This window comes from Dryobates pubescens, chromosome 33 (assembly GCF_014839835.1).
Source record: "Dryobates pubescens isolate bDryPub1 chromosome 33, bDryPub1.pri, whole genome shotgun sequence".
NCBI lineage: Eukaryota > Metazoa > Chordata > Aves > Piciformes > Picidae > Dryobates > Dryobates pubescens.
Genome location: NC_071644.1, coordinates 5,135,723 through 5,158,050, shown reverse-complemented (window position 1 = coordinate 5,158,050; position 22,328 = coordinate 5,135,723). Strand labels below are relative to the sequence as shown.

Genomic DNA, 22,328 nt, shown 5'->3' with positions numbered 1-22,328 from the left:
AGGGTAAAAGACACTTCTGTCAAAACTTCTTTTATTTATACTCTTTAGTAATGGCAGTATGGAGAGAGGAATGAAAAAGGTAAGTAGTTGGAGGGCTCCTCTGGAAGCTGTATCATGCATTTGTTTTAGTTGTGGAGCCACAGAATTATCTGAGTTCTGCTGCTGGGAGCATCCTGGACATTGAGTCATTACATTCCTTTGGAGTGATTCAGTTCAGCAGCTTGACACTTGCATTAATTTAACAGCAGAAAACCTCGGTGATCCCTAAGCTTCCTGCTGTGAGATGGGAGAAGCAAGATGTATAAATTGGGTACTGTCCTGAAAAGTTAAAACATCAGATTCTCTTTAATAGGTTTTGACCTTTCACCTTCTCATTGGTGTCTTTCTTGGGTTCTGTTGAATCAGTTTGTTAACCTTCTCATGGCACTCTGGCTTCACCCACGCTTGGGAGCTGGGTACCTCCTGCCTGCGATACTGACCTTCGAGTCCATGTACTCTCCCCGATGATCCAGTACATTCAGCACTGAGGTTATTGCTGCTTTTATGTAAACACAACTTCAAATAATTTGCTGCCAGTTGGATTGCAAGCATTATTTCCCCCCATGGTCCTCCCCCCCTTGTTCATCTTGCTGCAATACCTTCTTTGGTGGTACTGGTGATTATAGGAAGCTTGCAACTTCAGCTTGGGCAGAAGTACAAAAAGGGGTGGTTTAGAGTTTATTTTTCCTCTGAAAGCGAGATTATATCTTTTCAATAGAAAGTTCACATTTGAACTCCAGAAAAAAAGGTTCATGCTACTCATTGGTTAAAATTTATTGTAGCTGCATTACACATTATCAGTTTCATATATTTAGTTTGTTTTCTCCTCTGTTTCCTCTGATTTTCTAGCATTTATCCCTTCCCTGTAACAGTTTGTGTTAAACTTGATGTTACAAGGTCTCATTCGGAGGTGTATTTCTTTCTAAATGAAAAAAATACAGAGATAACTCATTTTCTCTCTGTATAAAAATAGTTCTTACACATTTCTTTTAAAAGCATGTGAATAAGTTTTTTGTTCTTTTTAGTTTTATGCCTGTATTACTGGAATATTATTCCTCTTAAAAGGGGGAATTCTGTCAAGATGTCTGCTATGTTTTAAATCGAATCAGAAAAAAACTGAAGATGGCAGAGATATTTCACTTTGAAAGGTGACTACTACACAGACGAAGTTGCTACTTTTCATAAGGGCTTTTACTCCATATATCAATGTGTTTTAAGAGAGACTTGGGTCAATAATACCATGCTTTAGAATTCCCTAAATACATATTTACACAATAGACCTTAAAATATATTAGTCTACCATGTCAGCTCTTGTACACTTCTATCAGGGATGTTTTATGCCCTTAACATATGATACAATAAAACTTTATTTTATATAGCATTTTTTATACAAATTGTATCCTAGAATACATTGTAGGGTTAAATAAGGCTTTCACAAGGTTAAAATTAAAGAAAGCTGAAGGACACAGGAAAATTAAGGACTTTGCATAGGAAATATTTATTTGACTGAAGAATGGGAATCTGAGTGGAGAGGCTACCGAGCTAAGAGAGCCTGAAAGCCTGACTGAAGCTGCCGATCAGGATCCCTGGAAATGGTGAGGTTATGTGAGGAAAGACTGGTTCTGTGTGAGTAAAGAGGGTGGAAAGGTCACACCTTTATGAACAGCTGGAGGAAGTGTGAAGTGGCTCCTGGAACAAAGAAGCTGGGAACAGGGACTGTATGGAGTCATGTCTTTGTAGTGAGAGTAGTAGGAGAGTTGAGGGGAAAGTATGTTGAAAGGCAGGAAAGCCTCTGAAAGCAGCTGAACTGGTGCTTGGATGGCTGGGAGCAGGACAGCAGTGCAGACAGGAGCTTTGTCAGCTCCTCCGTTTCTGCTCCTTCCCTCACGCACAGGGAGTGGCGAGGTCCTGGCTTCGTGGAGGCTGGCACTGGGACTGGGTAGGCACAACAAGATGACATGAAGACAGCTCCACTGGGACTTTTTTGTGGCTTTTATCAAAATTTTTTTTTTTTTTGGTCACCCTATTAATGTAAATTAAGGAAGGCTTTTTTGTATGTGATAATTATAGATAAATGTATTTAAAGTAGATCTGAATTTTGTAGTCCTCAGGAAAAAGAGGAAGAGTAATTTTTCCCCCCGTCCCTGTCATGTGTTCATTTTAATGAGCAATTTTAAAAAATTGAAAATAAAAGAGGAAAATGAATAGGTGTTGAACCAGCCTGTGATATGTAAATGCCAACTAGTAATTACCTAAAACCTCAATTTTCTTTCTGTTTCATCTTGCAAAACATTTCATTTCCACTGAGTGAAAACACTTAATTTGGGCTCCGCCGGCTGGGGCTGCGGGGGGCTGCCGCCGCGCGCCGCTAGGGGGCACCGTGACTCCGCGCTCTCGGGCAGCTCCCGCCCGGCGGGCCGCGCTCGGTGCCCGGTGGGGCCGCGCTCGGTGCCCGGCTCAAGTCCCAGGGCCATGCGGGGAGCGCTGCAAGGAGGCACCTGCCCCAAAACGTGGACCGAGAGCCCTCGGGAGCCCTGCTCCATCAGCCAGCACCGCGGGACAGACCGCGGCAAAGATCTCTGTGCTCACCTCCCCTCCGCTTCTGCGGTGCTGATGTTTGACTTCGGTTTCATTCACAGAACTCTCAGTGGTCTGAGTTTCTGGGCGCTTGGAATTTTTTCTGGGTTTACCGGGTTTTGGTTACTGCTCTGTATTCTTTTAGTTCTGGGTTTTTCATCTTAGATACAGCCTCAACCTTGTTTCTTCCTTACCTTTGTTCTTTTCTCTTTCTGGTTTGGATGAATCTTGCTCTAAAATGTATTTTCCCCCTTTGCTCTATTTTACATAAGGGTTTTTGTTTGGGTTTTATTTTGTTTGCCTTTTTTTTTTTTTTTTAATTGTTGGTGCTGCATTTTTAAACGTTTCTCAATATGACTTTGAGATCTGCTAAATGTTGTCAGTTTCTGGTTCTCTCACAACAGAAATAATTCCTGAAATTTTATATGGTTTCATTAAAATGTCAATGAACTCATAGTAGCTTTAAAGTGTTTCCTTTCTCCTGACCAAGCTGCAGATAATTCCTTTAGAAATAACAATCAGTTTCTATGAAATATGAATTTCACAGGAATTATGTAGCCCAGAACACTGAATTAGGAAAAGATTTGTCCTGGAAGAAGGCAGCTTGTGTTGGGGAACATTCTGTATGTAGTGTCCCAGGACCCTGGCTCTGAGAGAGCTCTGCCTGGAATCTCAAGGAACAGTGCCTCTTTAGTGAGATATATGGCTTCATAATTAGCCCCTTGCATTTTTTCCTGAGTGCTAGCATCAGCGTTCTATGATGTGTTTCCCTGATTAACAGCTGCTTTGCAACTATTTCCGTGTGCCACCGATAACCATATTTGTCAAGGTAGTCCTGGCAGAGCACTGATTTCTTACTAAAATGCAGCATTTCCGTTTGAAGGGGTTTTCTCGTTCACTGCAGTGCCAGGCTTTTAAGTCAGCCCTTGTTAAAACGTAAGTTGGCTTTAGCCTGATGCTTGTTAACAGGATTCTGGGTATCTCCTTTAGAGTAGGAGTGCAGAAACCTTTCACAGACAATTTAATCTTCTGAGCCTTGCGAACATACAGCCGTACACTGAGAGGGTGTTGCTCTAGGCTAATATATTGATCAGTTCCATTTGCCCTATAGCTGTGGCCTTCTGCTCTGGCTGAAATAGGTTGAGTGTTTGTTGATACTGCCATATTATTATTTTTTAATACACTGGAAAAAAATTAATTCTAACTTCTTTTACATACGTCATGTATATTGCCAGTGTTGATTGCTTCCGCACATGTAATGTAAACTGTCTGTGCATAGTTCATGGCCTGTGCCGCCTCTGCTTAATGAAAAGAAGTGTTGCATTTAAACAGATACAGATCCACTCAGAAAGACAAAATACCATCCCTTGCAACGTATAATTCAGACCCAACCTTTACATCACAGGTCATCTCAAAGTCTCAGTCTATCAACAGATGCTGTTTAGTATTAACCTACAGAGGGTTCCCAGTATTAGGAAATCTATTAGAGCTCTTACAGGCTGTGCTCCTGGTGGCTTTTGATGCTGTTTTCCGCATAAGACTCTGTTACCAAATCCTTTGGAACGTTTATCAATGAAGGTGATTTTCTTTTACATTTTTTATAATTGATTAGGGTTTATTTTTTTTAATGGTAGAAAGTGGGTATTTGCTACTTTCATGCTTTATTTTTTTTTTCCTAATTTCATGCTTTATTTTTTTAATACTACTAATTGATAAAGTAGTTTAGATTGCTTCACTGCAAAGCCTGCAGCTTTGAGCATGGTAAAAAATAAGGCTGGCTTTACCTTCCCCATTAACACAAGAAGGAAGTAAATTAGAAATGAGGGACCTTGGCTATAATGTCAAAGTGCTGTGCTCTGGTCCAGAATTTCGGCAGCCTGCTGCACTCCCAGGATATCTGCAATAAAGTTCCTGTCTTCATTTTATATCTTTGACATTGAAGCAGATTATTTGGCCTGAATTTATGTAATTTGGCCAGACGCAAATATAATCCACGAATAGTAACATTCACCTTCTAATTAGAAAATCAAACCGTAGGACAAGACCTGCTGCAGGATTCCACCCACCACCCCCCAATCAGAAATATGTCTTTGTGTATCATATCACTGCAGAAGTGGTGGTACAACAGCAAGTGTATGGAATAGACTTGCTTTTAAACACCAAATACACTGCCTCTCAGAGAGAGAAATAGGTATCTGATCCACCAAATAAAGCTAGTTTGCTGGCCAGTGTGTGTTGTCAATCTAAGAATCCAAGTAGTGATACAATGCGTGTTATTTGGCAGCGTCTTAATACTATAAAAATTTGGAGAAGTGTCACAAATGACACAGAAATAGCGTGGGACAATGTTACCAGCTGAGTCAGAGTGCTATTTGCTGCCTGAGTTTTTTTGGTTATATACAGGACTGCAAAGTCTTCTCATCTTCCTCCTCCTTTCTCTGTTGTTTAAATTATGGACTGCAGTTGCCCTTGTTTGTGCAAAGAAAATGATCCATAGAAGGTAGGAAAGTTCTTGTGTGTGTTTGTTGAAAATATTGGCATTTTGACATGGCCAAAATTGCTTCATAAGTTGCTTGTGGATAGAAGATGAATTATATAAATGAGGAGGTTTCAGCTCAGCCTGTAGGAGGAATGTTCAGAGGTAAATGCAGGCACAAACATGAGAAACATGGGCTTATTGGGAGGAGGAATACATGACCAGGGTTCTTTTTTTTTTTTTTTTAAATGAAGTTTGTTGTTGCTTGTAATTTTATTTTGTTTTAAGATTAAAACCACTCTGAGTAATGGAGGAAGTGATGCAGGGAAGAGATAAAATAGAAGTTTACTTTGGAGTGAAATTTACTACTGAAGTGTTTACATTTTTACCAGGCAAAAATAAGTTTTAATAAAGGTTAGAATCAATAAAATGTTCACATGGTTGTGATTGAAATAGCACAATGAAAAATATTGCTTATTTCTTACAGGCTTTTTTAATGCTTAAAACCTGATAATTAAATCTGAGAGCCTGCAGAATTTTAGTTCTGCAGGCTGTGTGTGCATGTCCCTAGCTCGCTAAATGTGGGAGGGAATGTTGAGGAGTTTCTGAAGAAACAAACAAGTAATTATTGTTAGAAGGAAAGTGGTTTTGATATGTTCACATATCTGTTGGTCTGCTCATTTGGGCATCTTTCTTATTCAGCATATTACCTTAAGGTTATTAGTTTGGGCGCTTTATATTTCTGCATCTGGTGTAGCAATATCAGCAGAGTTTAAATCTGTGATTTGCCTGTCACCTGTGTTTCAGCTGGAGACAGATCAAGTGCACATAAATGAAACTGAAGTGTACTTTATGTGGGGTATTTTGCTCGAGTATTTTATGGCTCAAAATTACTGAATGTAAACTTAAGGAAAGAAATGAAGGAAAATAAGAAAAGGCAAAGAATTAAAAATACCCCATTCATTTTATCCTCCCAACTTGGAAGTGTGCTGGGACTTTGTCAAATTCCCGTTAAAATAAATATGTCAATTTCATCTCTCCCAAATTCATTTATCATGCTTCTTTAAAAGGTGTTTTCTGCTTTACCTGATGTTTAAATTGGATTCGCTCGTTTATGCTGTTCTTTGCTGTATCTCCCATGTTTTTCTTAAATGAATTAGTAATGACAGCGTACTCCATCATACCCTCTCTACAGCCACTTTAAGGGAAGCCTGGTGATCTAAACCTTTTAACCTATTAAAGATGATTTTCCCCAATTGAATCAGACCCACCACAGGTGTAATAACTAATCATTTAAACTACACCTGCTATTATGTATTTTTAAGCCATTATGCGTGTTGGATAGATGATAATTCATGTTTATTGCATTGTCCAATGGATCCGTTTTGCCTACACTAGCCTGATTAATGTATTTAAAGAAATAAGAGATGCAATTTAAAAGCAAAAAAACATTGATGGAATGCACTGAGGAGTACATTGAAAGTGCCATTAAACCCATCAGAACTTTGCTCTCTGACCAGAAATGCATATTCGAAGGGTTTGATTCAAACACAAAGTGAAACTTACTGATTTCGGTAGTGATGCTATTTTTTTTTTTAACCCCCTTCTTTTTCTGCTGTGAAAAGTTTTGAAAACCTTTTTGGAACTGAATTCCACAAACTGTATTTTAAGATAAACTCTTCAGGACCTGCCTAACATAAGTCTAGCATATACCACTATTTTAGGAGAAGGTTTATGCCATTCTTTGGGGAGAAGAACCTCATCCATGCACATGCATTGTTATTTTTAGCTCCATAGGAGGGAAGTAATCTTATCCACTACTTTGCATGGCTGTGTCCATCTCCTGAGTGCTGTTAACTTCAGGCACGTTGTTCCCTCGATGCCACAATCAGATGTCTGTATAAAAGCAAAGTGAATCACCAGTGCAGGAGTGTGTCAAAAGTGGACCTACCATATGAAGAAAAAAGTTAAATACCTTTCATTGGCATTAAATGGAAAAGTAAAATGCTGGAGCCATTGTCTATCCCATTGAGTATTATCCCATGCTTTACCCTCTCTTTGAGTAAGTGGATTGTTTGCAGTGCTCTGTCACCTTAAAGAAGGATGTAGAAGTCAGTCTTTAGACAAAGGTAATCTGTGATTTCTGCCAGTGTGAGACATAAATTTAACTATTCACTCATTTATGGAATGAAAAATGGCTTTTTTGATATTTTGTTATGTAATCCAAAACATGTGAAGTTGCTTCTTTTCCAGTCATGACAAGCTGAGGTTTATTTATTGTTTCCAGTCAATTAGAATGATGGCAGAAAAGGTCTTAATCTCTTAGAATTTTCAGGCAGCTTTAAGTCAGATAGATAGGAAGCAATTTTACTAGGTAAGCCTGCTCTTGCACATCAAATGTGTTTTCTCAAGGTTGACCTCGACCTGAAGAGCCAACTTAGGTAAGAAGATCACAATATAAATGACAGAAACCTCTAAGAATATTAATGGGTTTTTTTGTGCAGGTCGAAGTGCTCCAAGAGTAATTTAGTGGGAAACTTCCAGGTTAAAATACCGTAACTGTGCTGTCTGATTAGAGTTGAACCACAAACTCTGATGCGCATTAAACCATTTCTGAAAGTTGGATCAGTGTCAGCTTCAGACCATCTCCATGTGTTGGATGCAATGCCTTATTTTGCAGTACAGAATTTATAATGTAAAATAGGAATTTGATTATTCCTAACTTAGATCTTTTCTCTCTTCTATTTCTCCAATCCTCCCACATCAGATTGTGACAGCAGTGAAGTTTTTACAAAACCCACGAGTCCGCCAAAGTCCTCTCGCATCCAGAAGAGCATTTCTGAAGAAGAAAGGTATGGACTCTTAAGTTTGTGGTCTCAGTGATAATGAGGGAGCTTGAGTTAATGTGAAACCAAAATGTATTGCTATGGAAAATGAGATGTTAAGGACAAAGCAAGCAGTCTGTCTCAAAAAAGGGATGTGAAGTTTGTAAGAAATATTGGTCTTTTTTCTTCCAAACTAATTAGAGCAATATTGGTACCAGATGTGGAACTGCAGAATACAAAAGACACATTGGGTGTTTTGGAGTTAACTATTGTCTTTTCTGCAATGAGGACAGTCTAGAGTTGTGGATTGGTTGGTCAGTTCCTGCCTTAGTACCATTGGCTTTAGAATGACCAGCTTCTAGGTGAAAAGGTCAAATGTATCCTAAGAGAGCTAGAGAGAGGAATGAAGGGCAAAGGAGTTGGTGAAAGTAAACAAGGTCAGGTTAAGGTTAAGCTTGGGGTCAGCCTGACTTTCAGCCTGAATGGTAAACTACTGGCTGAGTTTAGCCCTTTTCTGTAGCAGGGATAGAACAGATCCTGACAAATCCTATATCGTCTTAGACAGATGGAACATACTTTGGCCATTGCCTCCTGAGAATTTATTTTATTTCCTGACTTATAGCAAAACTATCTTTTATTCTTTTGTTTTCTCCCTGAAGTTTTTAGCCCACAGCTTACAGTGTATTTCAGGTGAAGTTCACTCCATATTATGCTACCCTCCTGGGACCATATTGCTTAGATCCTTACCACAAGATGTAAATAATGACAGTCTTATGTTGGTGTTAATTACTTATGCTAGGGAGCACTTCAAGCACTTTCATACTGAAAATGCAAACTCACAAACTTCAGAGGGGAGTGACCCACTTATACTCTGAAGTCGTAAGTACTTTGGGGTACATCAGATTCTATGGCTGGAGAACTTGAGTTTTGAAAAAGTAGGGAAGTCTGTGAAATGTATATTATTCTTTTTGGGGTTGTGAACTGTATATTGAGAAGCCTGAGACCTGATATCATGAGATGGAGAGTTCAAGTATACGCACCACTTTGTTCATCTTGAATAGCAAAAGACCTAGAAGGGGAGGGCAGTCTTGCGTTTTCACAATGATGTCATGACAAGCAGTTAATGGGTACATCGTTCTGAGGGTGATCCTCTCACTGCTTGTCCTAGTGCCAGTTAGAGAACATTCCAGTCACATAGGTATCTTGCTTGCCCTGCCATCAGGATGGCATTAAAATTTGGAGCCTCTTGGCTGCTGTGCTCCCTGAGTTTTTCCTTGAGATATGTGGACCTATGGGGAGTAATTAATCATAAAAGCTTGGGGATTTCAACTCTATCATTGAAGCAATGAAGCAAGGGAAAGCTGAGCCTAAAAGCTGTGCTGATTACCCGGGGTAACCTGATACAAAATCTATTGTTGCTGAGAGATCCTTAGCCCCCAGTATATCGTGCAATATTATAACTGCCTGATCTTCTTCTGTGCTGACAATGACCAGTTATTCCTCATTTTTTCTCTCAACACAGCTGGGTTAGAATTTCATTTGCAGAAGGTATTTAGAGCAATTTAGAGACAAATGTCTCTGGTGTTTGCTCTGCACTTCCCCACCACAGGCTTTGCTGAACAGTTTTTAGTATCAGGAGCTCCATCTAATCTGTTTAATTTTAATAAATCCCTGACTGGGAGAAGAGGAAGGATGGGGAGATGGAGGCACAGAGAAACTGTGGCCCGACTAATACTTCTTATGAATTACTTGGCTAATAATTACTAAAGAGAGGGGGAATGGTTTGGTAGAGCTGTTTGTTTGTTCCTGTTTGTTAATTATCCCTCCTTCCCTTTGTGCTAATTGTTTGAAAACTTAACAGTGGGAGATAGGAAGGAGCAGAGTCCAGTAGTGCCTGTACTCAGCAGTCACTGGAAATATATCCATATGGAATCTGACCACTGAGCTTACAAGATGACCTCTGTTCAGTGCTTGAGAGCAGAAGGTACATACTGTCATGGTACCTACATGCTCTAGCAGATGGAGGTAATTATTCCTGAACTGTGGGTGTTGTGACTAGTTTAGCCCTGAGTAAATGAGGAATTGCAGGGTTTGGTAGAGCTGTTTCCCTGTTCTCTGATACACAGTCATTGCCATCCCACCAGTAATGTTTATGTCCATTTTGCAGGTAGTTAGGTTGTCTGGTAGAGAAGTCCTCACTGCCAGTCAAACCCATTTTTTTGTGTATTGAAACCATTACAGTTACAGGAGTCTCTATTAAAATTATCTTTGTAGGAAATGATGCAGAGGTACACTTGTATTTTTTCAGTTACTTTGATCCAAGTTTCTTCAAGCAGAAACTGCAGTAGATTTTTTATGGACCCCAGAAGTTTGTTGGAGGAAGATTTTCATATCCATAACTAGCTTTACACTATGTTCATACTTGTCTTTTGCAGTGGAGAGGATAGTGCTAGATCAGCTTGTGTGTGAATGTGGAGGGAAAAGAGAAGGTGCTCTACCCCTACAGGGATACTGCCCTTCCGTTGCCCCAGCTCCAGCAGGGATTGGATTTGAAGTGTTAATTGTGAGTGAACTTTCAGGCCCTACAGTCCTGGCCTAAGAAATTTCATTTCTGAGACTTGCAGGGATGGTTCCTTGTATTAGACGCTTTTTCCTTCTTTTTAAAAAGCATCTCATCCTAAAAAAATGGCCAAGCAAAAGTAGTTTCCTTTTAATATTATTTAGTATTCATTATAGGAACTGGATTTTGTTCAATACATTTCTGTGCAGTGAGAAAGGAAAGTTTCTGCAGGATCATCAGCTGGATTTGGTTTGGTTTCTTGTGAAACAGTCATTGCAGGGGCTGAAAGTAGGTTTACCTGGTTACTTATAGGTCAGGGGTTTTCTGAACTGCTCTCTCTAAAACGTGAGATGATAATGTTGAAGATGAGAAAGTAAGAGTGTCCTGGATTTGTAAAAGGGCTTTCAAAAGTAGGATGAGATTTCTCTGTTGTCTTAAGCACTTCTAAACTCCCAAATACAGAGGCATTAATGAGAAACATGAAGTTATTAGAATCATTTATCATTTTCTTTGAAGCTTACGCTGGCATTTCATGTAATTTATGACATTTCCTCCTTTTTATCATGAACTTCTTCAGATGAAGGGAAAAGCAGCTGTTTCCCCTCAGAGTATCTGAAAGAAAAGAAAAGAAAAAAATATGCTGTTTGTTTTTTGTCCAACTCGCTGATTTTGCTGATGACATGCCACAGAATCAGCGGCGCCTTGGGAGTAATTAGACAGCATGTGGGGTTTAAACCCTTGTGGAAATGTGTCTGTCATCTTACTGTTGTGCCTCAGATGTCCTGCACTGCTCAGTTACCCATCCAGTAACTCGTGGCTTGTTAGTTTTGCGTACTCTGAATCTGCAAGTTCTGGCAAGATAGAGAAAAGGGGTGGAAGTGCACTGGAAATGTGGAGCTCTATTTTTCAGCATGCTAGCCTTTTGGGGCAGGGAAAGGAAAAATTGCTAGGTTACAGTCTTGTTACGTAATCTTGGATGAAGAACTTCTTCCTTAGTTGCTTGTTCTCTTACTCTGTAAAATTAGTACAGTAATGCCCTTTCCAGAGTGGGATTGTGAGAACAGACAGAAGCATAAGGAGCTCAAATTATAGTGGTGGGAGAACAGAAGTGCATTAGGGTAAGTCAATGTGTAATTGTTGAGTTATATTGGGAAAACATCCACCCAGAGGGTTGGGCAGTCTTCAGAAGATCGGCTGCCTGGGTTGGTCTTCTTTATCTGTATGTAACATAATGGGCTACGTGCTTCCAAAAGCAGTGGCTGTCTTGCTTGGTGAGATGAGTTGGAGGTTGTTGGAGGTGTTGTCCTCTTAGGTACGTACTAACGTGTTTTGTTACTTTGGCTGGTAGGAAGTGAGTTACTAGGCAAAATTTCCTATGGGTATTGCACAGTTTCTGCATTGCATCAGAGTTCCAGAATGTTTTGCCAATGCCCAGATGCCAGGCTATGGTGATTTCTGAAGAGACAAATAAATTACTAATGGTACACACCCCTTCCCAATCAGAGCACAAAGACACCTGATTCCCTGGCAACAAATGCTGTTAGCCCCAGAATCTCCTGTCGAAAATTGGCTTACTTCTGTTCCTCTTTCTGTAGTTAACATTCTTGGAAGTTGAACGCCTGTCTTTTCTCCTTTGACAAAGAAATCCAAGTGGGGACCTGAGAGAAGGGGCCACAGCCCACTGCTGGAGGGCTTTAAAGAAAGTAAATTCTTAGCAGATTTCAATTTAGCTCTCTTTTATTACTTTTTATAATTTAAGTCCATTTCATGAGGCAGTTTGCATGCCCTTGAATGGAATCTCGTTACCATGAAAGCTTTTTTAGCATTGATTTCATAACAGTCTTAATTTAATAGCGCCGTCATTACTGAGAAGCCCTGAGAGTGAGGCCCTAGCTTTCCAGGTCACTGACCTTTTAATTACAAACCTTGTTCTGATGGCCAGGTTATCGACTGGACAGCTCCCAACTCCTGCCCCCAGCATGAAGATGAAAATAACTGCCTTTCCTCCCCCACTTCCAGAAAAGGGAGGAAAAGAAAAGTAACCTCTTGTGTTTCCAAAATTAATTTTCTCCTTCAGCTTCACTTGGTAATTAGTTCTTTAACATGTCTTACTGAAGCTCAAACAATTTTTACAAAGCTTTTCCTTCAGAAGAAAACCAATACAAGCCAGAGTCCAGTGACAGCTCATACAAAACCCATAGTTAGTAGCCTGACCTGCTAAAATCTCTGTTCAGGCCAAACTGCTCCATTCCTCCAAACCTGGTGCTTTGCTAGAAATAGTCATGTTTGATACAAGAATGTGTGATTAGGCCTTAAGTGTGGACTTTTCAAGGAATGCTGGAAGGCTTGTCCTTCTCTTCAGACTTGCTGACAGGATATGGATTTAAGAGATGGTGAAGAAAAGGAGTGAAGACTTCAGTACACAACTGATTGTGTGAGTGAGCACTTGTCCTGTTTTGTACTTATAGATCAGGTAACTTGTTCTCTAGCTGTTTAACATGTGTTTTGTGCCAGTGCCAGCACAGACCTCATCACTTGCACCTGCAAAGCTACAAGGGAGACCTGGAATTCAGCTGCTGATAACAGAAAGACATTGCAAAAATATACTTAGTGTATGAGGAAACATCTAGAACAACTTAACACATAAAGAAAGTTCACAAGCCCAGGTAGAACCAGGGAGGATGTACTTTTCTGATTATTCAAGAAGTTAGCAACAGTTGTTCAAGTAGCATAAAGCAACAGCTTGTGTAGGCTTGAAATGACTGTACAGGTTAAACAGAAGTCAGCGCATTCTATGTCTTTGCAATGTTTTCCATCTGAGGATGTCAGAGCACATCGTACCAATAAGCACTGAAACTTTGCAGCTATTTGCATGGACCATGTTTGATGGTGTCTGTGGGGTTATCTAGGTCTCGCTGTGCTTTCCACCAAAAAACATTGACCTCTGAGTAGAGGATGGCAGCTGCTACATGGTTTTAGGAGAGAAAATTAAGATCTTTTATATAAGTGATCTTGCAGAGAGAGCTTTAGGGATAGAGAATGCAATTACTGACTAAAACATTTACGAGGATTCTTGAAAAGCACTGTGGGGTATTTAATTACTGAAGATACTTAGGCCTCTGTTCATGACTTCAAACGACAGCTAATGTACAATAGTTTGCTTAGGTTAAAGAAAACTGTCCTACACCTGTTCATATAACCAGTTTGTTCTTCAGGTGCCTCCCATCCAAGCTTTGGGTCAATAAAACCTTGCTTAAACGGGGAAATCCAGTTGTCTCCTAAGGAATCTACTAAGGATCCAAAGAATGAAGAGTGAGAGTATGAATGCTTTCGTTGCTAACAAACTCACAACAGTTCCTCTCTGAATTGGCTGATAATCAACATACAGAGATTTCAGCTGCTGAAGTCTCACAATCCAGAATAATAGATATGTTCATGATCCAGAAAGTTCCACAGTTCTGTATTTTGTATTAGTTGTCTTTTTTTTTTTTTCCCTTCCTGAAAATGATTGAGAATCTATATCCATCTGCTGGGAAGGAGATGTCTCCCTGCCCTGCCAGTCTCCTGTCTGCAGATCTGTCACTTGCTGTTTCGTACCAGCCTATTCATCACACTGACTCCTTTCCCCCATCAATTTTGCTGCTCTTTGTGATATCTGAACTTGTCATGGACTTTACAAGTTTTTTTGGCTTCTTTGGCAAGAAGAAACAGTACTGCAGCAGTAGTGCTAACAAAGTGTGATAAACTGATAAACCTTAGGGCATCCTGGAGAATCAGAAATGGCTATTTTGGGGGGTTTGGAAGAAAATCTTTATAGCTGATAGAAAGCTTTCACTATCATTCCTCGATTTGGAAGGAAGTTTGCAAAAAAAATAATCTCTAGTCCCTACCCACATGGAGAAATCTGGTCAAATCTTATCTTTTCATTTTTTGTCCCAGTCACTAGTGGCTCATGAGAAGGCACAAAACTACCTAACGTTAGTTTAGGCATAACTAGCCTTGAGATGCAGTGTACAAAGGCAGGCAAGCCTTTCTTTCTCCGATCTTTTAAAGTTTATAATAGCTAGATGACTAAGAAAAGTCTGTGTATGTTTGAAAGAAGCTATAGATACCTACAAGTGAGTTAGTTTAGAAGAACATTGTACTTGGGGTACATTTCATTGTTTTATAACAGTTGGGTTTTATAGCTCTATGGTATCTGGAAAGTAGCTTGAATCCTGCGGGTTTGAAATTTGGTTTTATGTTAAATAGGAATTAACATTTAAAAGCACATACTTTTTAATAAAATGAAATATTGTAGACTTGTCATATCACTCTGAGTTGATTAGACAAGAGACTGTGATACTGGAACTGATAATAAAAGAGATTGATAGAAAGGCATAGCATTACACTGAAAATATTTGGAAAAGCAGATTTTGAATGGTTACAAAATCATGACTTCTCGCCAGAAGATTCTGGGGCTTTTGAGTAAACACCTTCTGTATGAAAAAATTAGATCCTAGAAGTTTGTTGATAAGCTTTATTTGGAACTGAAGAATTCTGTCATAGAAGTGCTTTTCACTAGCAGGAGTATATGTCATTGCTCTTACTGGATGGCTGAGACAAGCTTGTCATCTTGTGCTTGTTTGTACTGGTTCTGAACTCTGTGTTGCTGGACGTGAGGCAGAAAGCCATGAAAATCTCGGTGATTTTTTGTTTGGTTTGTGTGAAGTGAAATACACCCCTGTGATGTTTAATCATGTGAAGAAGCCATTGAGAAATTGACTCAAATTTTCAGTCCTCTAAATGCCTATTCATTTGTTCTGTAACAGAAGATACAAGTCACATTAGTGGTAACATTCTTCCTTTCTCACTTCAGGCTCAACCTATGTTGATCATGAACCATTTAGAGCTATACTCCACAGAATAAGAGTGGTGATTCATTTAGAGTGTATTGCATAAAACACTCTCCTACATCTGTTCCCATTGGGTCACAGAAATTCCTCATGATTTCGGTGAGGAGTCCGGGTTCACCTTTGCCGTGTTTTTGTAGCTTGAAAATTATTGATAAATTGGAGCAGACCAATTTGATTCCCAGGAAGTTGTGCACACTATGAAATATTGGTTATAAGCTTAATTTTAACAAATAATTGGAATGTCATGGGTCTAATGATGTCTCTTCACTTGGCTATCTGATAGTAAGTATGTAATGTAAAAGAGCTGTTAAAAATGGCTTTGTAAAATTAACTCTTATTGCTCACTGAATGTGTTTTGAATCATATCTGCCTTCTTTACTGTCAAAATAATATTTCCATTCCTGTTAGCATTGAAAAAACAATATGATCACAGCAGAACAAGTTGAAATCTATTCCAAAAAAACAATGCTAAAAGAATCACTTATATCCTGTGTCCTGAAACTGTTAAACTTAGTGATGGGCAAAAAAGACCCAGACCCTGAGTCTGACTTATTAATTTAAGAATTTGTCACATTTTCAAATGAAAGTAAATGCAGAATGAAAAAAAAAAAAAAAAAAAGTCACTTTTGTAGTTACAGTCTACGAGCAGGCATCAGAGATCTGAGATCTGACTGCTTGCTTGGGTTTGGGCAAGTTATTCTCAGCTTGCCCATCTGTAAAATGGGGCTAATTACCACATTTACCTTATTGTTTTAGTGAGGTTTATGTTAGCTGTGTTTATCAACTGCTTCAACATTCTTGTTTTGGAGTTCTTGGTACTGCAGTGTGTGACTTTTTCAGGTTATTTGCTGCAGTAAAAGCCACACTTGCAGGGAGGTTGTGAGAATTTACTTCCGTCAGCTGTGCATGGGTGGGGAGAGCTGCAAACTCTAGAATGTCAGAATGTCAAGGCTCAGGCAGATTGCGTGCAATCCTAATCCAGCCCTGCAGCTTTGACCTTTGAAGCAAGCTTCACCTTGAGACAGTTGAAGAAATCTATGTATGTTTGTGTAAAAATGTTTTCGTGATACAAGGAATTTGCTCTTCATGGTCATCCAGCCCAGGCTTTCCTTTCCCAGTAAAGGAATTCAGTTCCTGGTCTGATCTGAGAATGAACCTGGTATTCTAAGTCTAAAGAGACAGCCTTCCCTCTTGGGGCTAAAGCAAGGAGTGTAATTAGGATAATCTGTGTTGCTCTTCTGCTGAAATCCATCTCAGACCTAATGATGCTTTCCTGCTAGGAAAGATAAAATAAGTTCCTGTATGAGGTAATTCTCTAGGTTCTCTTAGACAACATTTTTACTCTGTTATAAACCATGTCTTGTGTGCCTGAGAACATGACATCCTGCTATTGCTTTTCTGCCACACTCTGTTCCCTCTTAATTTTAATCTGGAGTGCAGTCATTCTTTCCTTAGCTAAAAGGGAAATTTCAGTTTTGGTTCATTCTTTCATATTCCTTATCATGGAACTTAGTCCAGGTCAGACTCTGCTCCCCTAGGAAGAGAGCAGAGAATTCATTCTCAATGAAATCTGAGGCTCTCTGAAGTAAAAGCTGTTGACTTTGTCACACCGTGCGAATGTGCATTGCTTTTAGCAAGACAATAAAGGGTAAATGGGGTGATCTCTGCTCCTGTGGAGAGGTCGGGTGGTTACATTACACAATCTTCTCCAGCATCTTGCAGCAAATACATGGGTTATATTAAAAGTTGCAATCATATCATTTTTTAAAAGTAAATTGCTGACCTTATGCAGTGGAATCAGCTTTATTGAATTTCGCCAAAAATGCGTTTATAATCCCCCCGCCCCCGCATACACATGATATTCATGTCCTTGCTGCCCATGTGGAAATGTCCCTTTTTATGGTGATAAAATTAAATTTGTCTTTGTCTCTGCCTTGCCTCACCTTTTAAGTTTCCATCCTTAAGAGACACCAGTGGATATCCGTCCCAGAGAATGAAGATGGGCAATATCCCTGCATGGCTGGCTGGCTGATTGTGAGCCAACTGCCACGGAACAAATAAATAAGCTTTTCACATTTAGAGGACAAATAAAGCTGAGGACAGGTGTAATATGGGTATTTCTCTGGGAGCGTTGTGGCCTTAGCATAGGTAAGAATTTATTTTGACTTGGGAGTGCTTATGTTTTGCTTCTGGATTTTTTTCTGATAGCCACACAGTATGAACTGTAAAATCCACAAATAATTATTGTACTACTCATGTAATACTGTGGTATATGTCCTACTTCAGTAATAACTAACTGTAAAATCATTGAGTCTTTGGCCACATATAGCCCCTTTCCTGAATTCACTTGACGAATAAAGTGCTTGCAGCTTGCTGAAGATTTGACATATATCCCAAATTTCTGTACTGCTTTGCATAGCCAAAGTATTCTAGAAATATTAACTGACTAAGCTTGTGACACCTTTTGTGGAATGGCAAGATTATAAAATGAGTTTAATGTACTTTTGATTTTATTTTCTCTTCTTTGTTAGACCTTTATGTTCTCTAGACAGTTTGCAAACTCCACGTTTCAGTGGGAAGCTGAGGAAATGCCAGCCACATTTTAGATGCAGAATCTGAGTCAAATGCATTAAGAACTGTGAGGTCTGTGATAATTCTGACTCCTGATTGTATGTGTGTGTGTATAAAAATAAATTAATAATCATACTGTGCCATACTGTCAGTGTGATGTACTGCTGTTTATAGCATTTTCAGTAAAATTAGTCAAAGCATTTTCATGTTTATCCTCTTCAGGTCCTAGCTGCTTTGGGGGGTGGGAGAGGTTAAGCTAGTTTCATTCAATAAAATCAGTGCAAACTGTCTAAGTAAATGAAGGGGCAGATTGACCTGTGCAGTGTTCACTTGTGTCCCTTCTTACGGCATCTCCCCCAGCCTCTCTTCATTTATATGCACTATTTTAAAGGCTGGGTGCTCAGAGGTACAGAGAAAATATCATTGCTTCTGCTCTTCAAGTAACCAGCAGAATGCAGCTGTGAAACTCGGAAATCTAAAACACATGTTTAAAAGATGACTCTGTATGTGTTTAAAAAAGAGAGCGAGAGAGGATTCAAGGGAACCAAAAAATAGCAGGTTCCATTACTGTAATTAAATGGCAGCATTTAACCTATCAGGCCGTTGCGTGTATGTGAGAGATGAGCAGGGAGCTGCATTTGAAATGATCACTGTCTTCCTTGGGGGATAGAGTAGTTAAATAATTTGTTTGTGAGGTGTGAGTTCAGTGTCGGGTAAAGCAAGTACTTGCGTGTGTGTGTATCTTAGAAGCTAGGGCTGGCTGGCTGTTTACTGAGAATACCCTGGAGGTTGCTGTTTACCAGCACGTGCGCTGGCAATAGGAACACAAACTGCCCCTGCCCACTTGGCAGCTTATCTGCAGAGTCAGGGCCTCACCTGGGCCCAGAGCTTGCATCAGAAAAGGAGAACTTTTTTTTACGCTAAGGCCACCTGAGACACAACTAGCAGAAAAATAAAATCAGGGAGGAAGTAGGGGAAGACAAGAATCAAACTTCTTCTAGTGAGCTTCATCTGCTCTGGTGGCTGTGAAGGGTAAGTTCACACTCAAGAGTGTGGGGCTGTCATCCCTGTGAAACTGTTGCCCAGAGATCTGCCCCTTAAACAGGACATCAAACTGTTGCTTCCCCTTCAATAGTGTTCTTAATTGGGCCTGGCATGATTCCAGTGCTGCAAGACTGCAGTGTACAAAATTGTGTGGAGAGAGAGATCTGCAAAGGGTATCCTTGGCCCTTCATCATCGACCTCAACTCTGAGAACAGCTCTTTGGGCACACCTGTATAGTGGTACAGATTTTGGCCCCCCAGAAAGGAGACATACTCTTAGGTAGTGCCTAGAAGGGAATATCTTCCCATTTTTTTTTCCCATTCCTTTTTTATTTGTGAGGTGATCTTTTGTTTAGGAGCTATTTCCTAGTCCTGAAACTCCAAGAGCTATCCTCAGACAGTGTAAGTGGATATTAGTAGCAAGCTTTTCAGCTGCTTCACCCTACTGATTTGACTTGTGTTATGTTGCAGGAACATGCCCATAAATGTTTCTTAATCTTCACTCTGGTTTCTGTGTGAATTCAGTTTAGCCACTCCCATTTTAACTTTTGTGAGACTCAGTGTTAAGCAAAAATATATTTCAGTATTTCCAGTTTGAAATTTAACCCTAGTGACTGGATTTTTGAGTGCAACACTTGGCTGAAAGGGGACCAGAAAAAAGACGTTTGCTGTATCACCCAGCCAAAGCAAAGCATGAATTTGAGTGCTTGTGTAGTTTGGTGCAAGTTAGAAATCTGGAAGTGTTTCCAAAGATGATTTACAAGCGCACGCACAAGAAAAGGATAAATTTGTTACTCGAACAAATGATTTGTTGCAAATGCCTTACCTAGCTCAAACACATACAATGTGTGTATGGATTCTCCAGCGTGTCAGTTTCTGTTTGATAACTGTGTCAGTCCCAAACCTTTTACAAGGGATATTGTATAATATTATTCTTGGTTTACAGATGTAGAAATTGAGGCAGATGGAGGCTAAATGACCTACACAAGGTCAATAGCAAGGCTGGGAATAGAACCCAAATGTGTGGAGGCTTTTTATGATACTAATAAGGAAACTCTGGAGGTGTGTTTGGCATGGTAATCGGAACCCTGGAGAACTAGGAGCAGTTAGTATGTTCTGTGCATGTCCTGAGGGAGCAATGATGAAACTTCTTTTCTACCTTACCACTCCAGTTCTCTGTGTGTGGTCACCATAGTTTTTCCACAACTTAACCTCGTTATTTTTAGTATTGTTAGCATTAGTTGTCCTTTGGGCATTTAATCCAGACTCCTTTAATTTTCTCCAGAACTCTGAAGAGCTGATGAAGGCACACGGGGAGAGAAAAAAAACCCCAAACAATAAACAAACCAAAAGATGAAAAATGATCTTTTGTAACTTCTGCTATTTTGTTGACTTGTTCCCTAATGGCTTTTGTCTTTGCTCTTCTTTTATCACGAAGGACCCTGTTTGAATGTGTAATCTTGGGTTTTTTTAAAGTTCATTTGCTATTGTTTCTTTCTTCTCCACCCAAGATTAACATCCTGTGTGATGACATAGATGGTTGTTGTCTAAATGGACGCGTTGTAACCAACAAAATTGTGAAGGGTGGGTGGGGAAATATTTATACAGTTGTGTTAAAAATTACAAAGTAGGTTTGCCTTTTAAACAGAAGGTATTTCAACACTGCTATTGGCAGCATCAGCCTTTAATTTTACAGGTGGCTAGCTTTGTAGTAGCATTCAGCAAACAATATTTTAATAGCATGTAAAAAAATTTCTCTAAAACAAAAGAAAGAACGAGGGCAATTTATAACCTGCAATGAATACCTGCTGACATGTCAGTTTATAATAGTGTATTAGCGTCTCAGTCTTACTTGGGGAAGTGCAAACCAGATTTACCTGAAACATTCGTACCATAATAATCAAATAGATAGTATTTAGAGGTATTTTTCTTAATTGAGCTTATCTGCTTCATGCAATGGGACCTGACTCCTAGGTGTCTAACATTGATTCTACTTTATAGAAACTAGATTGGAGGAGCAAAGACTGTAAGACTGAGAAAATACCTGTCAGAAAATGTGTTAGACTCCTGTGTTCATGCCTTCTCACCCACTGTTGGTTTCTTTCCATTTCCATACATTTTTCCATACACACTTCGGTATATTTCTCGTTTTTTCTCAGAACACTCAGCTGTAGCTGCTCCTCTTCATGCTCCTTATAGTGACTTCCTGATGGAGCACAGGACGCGCTGGCATAGTCAGTGTTCTGTTCCCTCTGTTCTTCAAACACTAAAACTTCATTTAATACACACTTTATATGATTTTTCTTGTGATAAGTCTGGACTAATGGGTTTGTTTTGTTCCTTTCTAAAGTTTAAAGTTTTGAAATGAAAAGGGGAAATAAATAACATTGAGGCAAGTTGCAGTTAATCTTGGTCTGCTGAGTCTACTCCCTGGCAGGGACTGTCTAATGTAGAAACTATCCAGATGCTCTTGTTAGTGTGTTTGGGGAAACCAGTAATTCCACCGTAATAGAAGGAACAGAGGGTGGTACATCAGGATAGGTTTTCCCATTCTTTTATATATAACTAAGTCATTCTTATCCCGTTATTCCACATTAGGGCCAGGCTGCTATGTCAGATCTATTATGGACCATATTCAAGCCCATGCCACTGAAAGGCTTATTGCTTATTGCTTCCTGCAGTAACAAAGGGGATGTTGGAGTTACAGATGTTGACTGTAGATCCTCCAGCACTTCGGTGCTGGAATTCTTGTGATGTGCTGGTTCAAGCTGTTGAAAATACAGTTCAAATTTGGAGTTCTGATAGTAAATCAACCCCAAATCTCCTATGTTGCCAGTCCCAAGTTTAAGACAACCTCTGGCTTTCTCCTTAGAAACTCCTAGAGATAGTATCGCAGAACAGAGAGTAGCCAAAGACCAGTCATTTTGTTACTATTGCTCAATAAACTCCTTAGCAAAATATTTTTGTTTCACATAAAGTAAATGGATCTGAAGCACAAATGAAGCACTACTGGTTTTAAAAGGTGTGGTAAGTTTGGGTAATAAAGTTTAGTTTCTAGGTTTTTGAAGTGCTGTGTACCAAACTGTTCTACTTTTGGAAATAAACTTGTAGAAGAAATCAATATCCTTTCACCTTTATAAACTGTTTTTTGTTGTCGATCCCAATTTAATAGAAGAGAAATTTCTTAGAGATGGTGTTTGCTCTGGGTAAGTGACTTCATTTCTGTGTGCAGTGGTTTTTGTTCCAACCTGTCTTTCTTCCACATAAACAGTTGAACACTTTGGGTCTGACTGCCTTCTGCTCCATTTCTGCACAGTACCTGGCACAGTACCTGCATGGTGA

General features: G+C 39.5%; 1 protein-coding gene across 1 annotated transcript in view; it reads left to right on the top strand.

Annotated features, from left to right (window-relative positions):
• Positions 1-22,328, top strand: part of PEX14 (peroxisomal biogenesis factor 14) — a gene marked incomplete at its 5' end in the record, with an annotated part of 71,358 nt that overhangs the window by 24,500 nt on the left and 24,530 nt on the right. Inside the window, one exon of the mRNA XM_054175688.1 lies at positions 7,860-7,944. Within this exon, the coding sequence (XP_054031663.1) occupies positions 7,860-7,944 (85 nt within the window). The remainder of the gene's footprint in view (positions 1-7,859; positions 7,945-22,328) is intronic.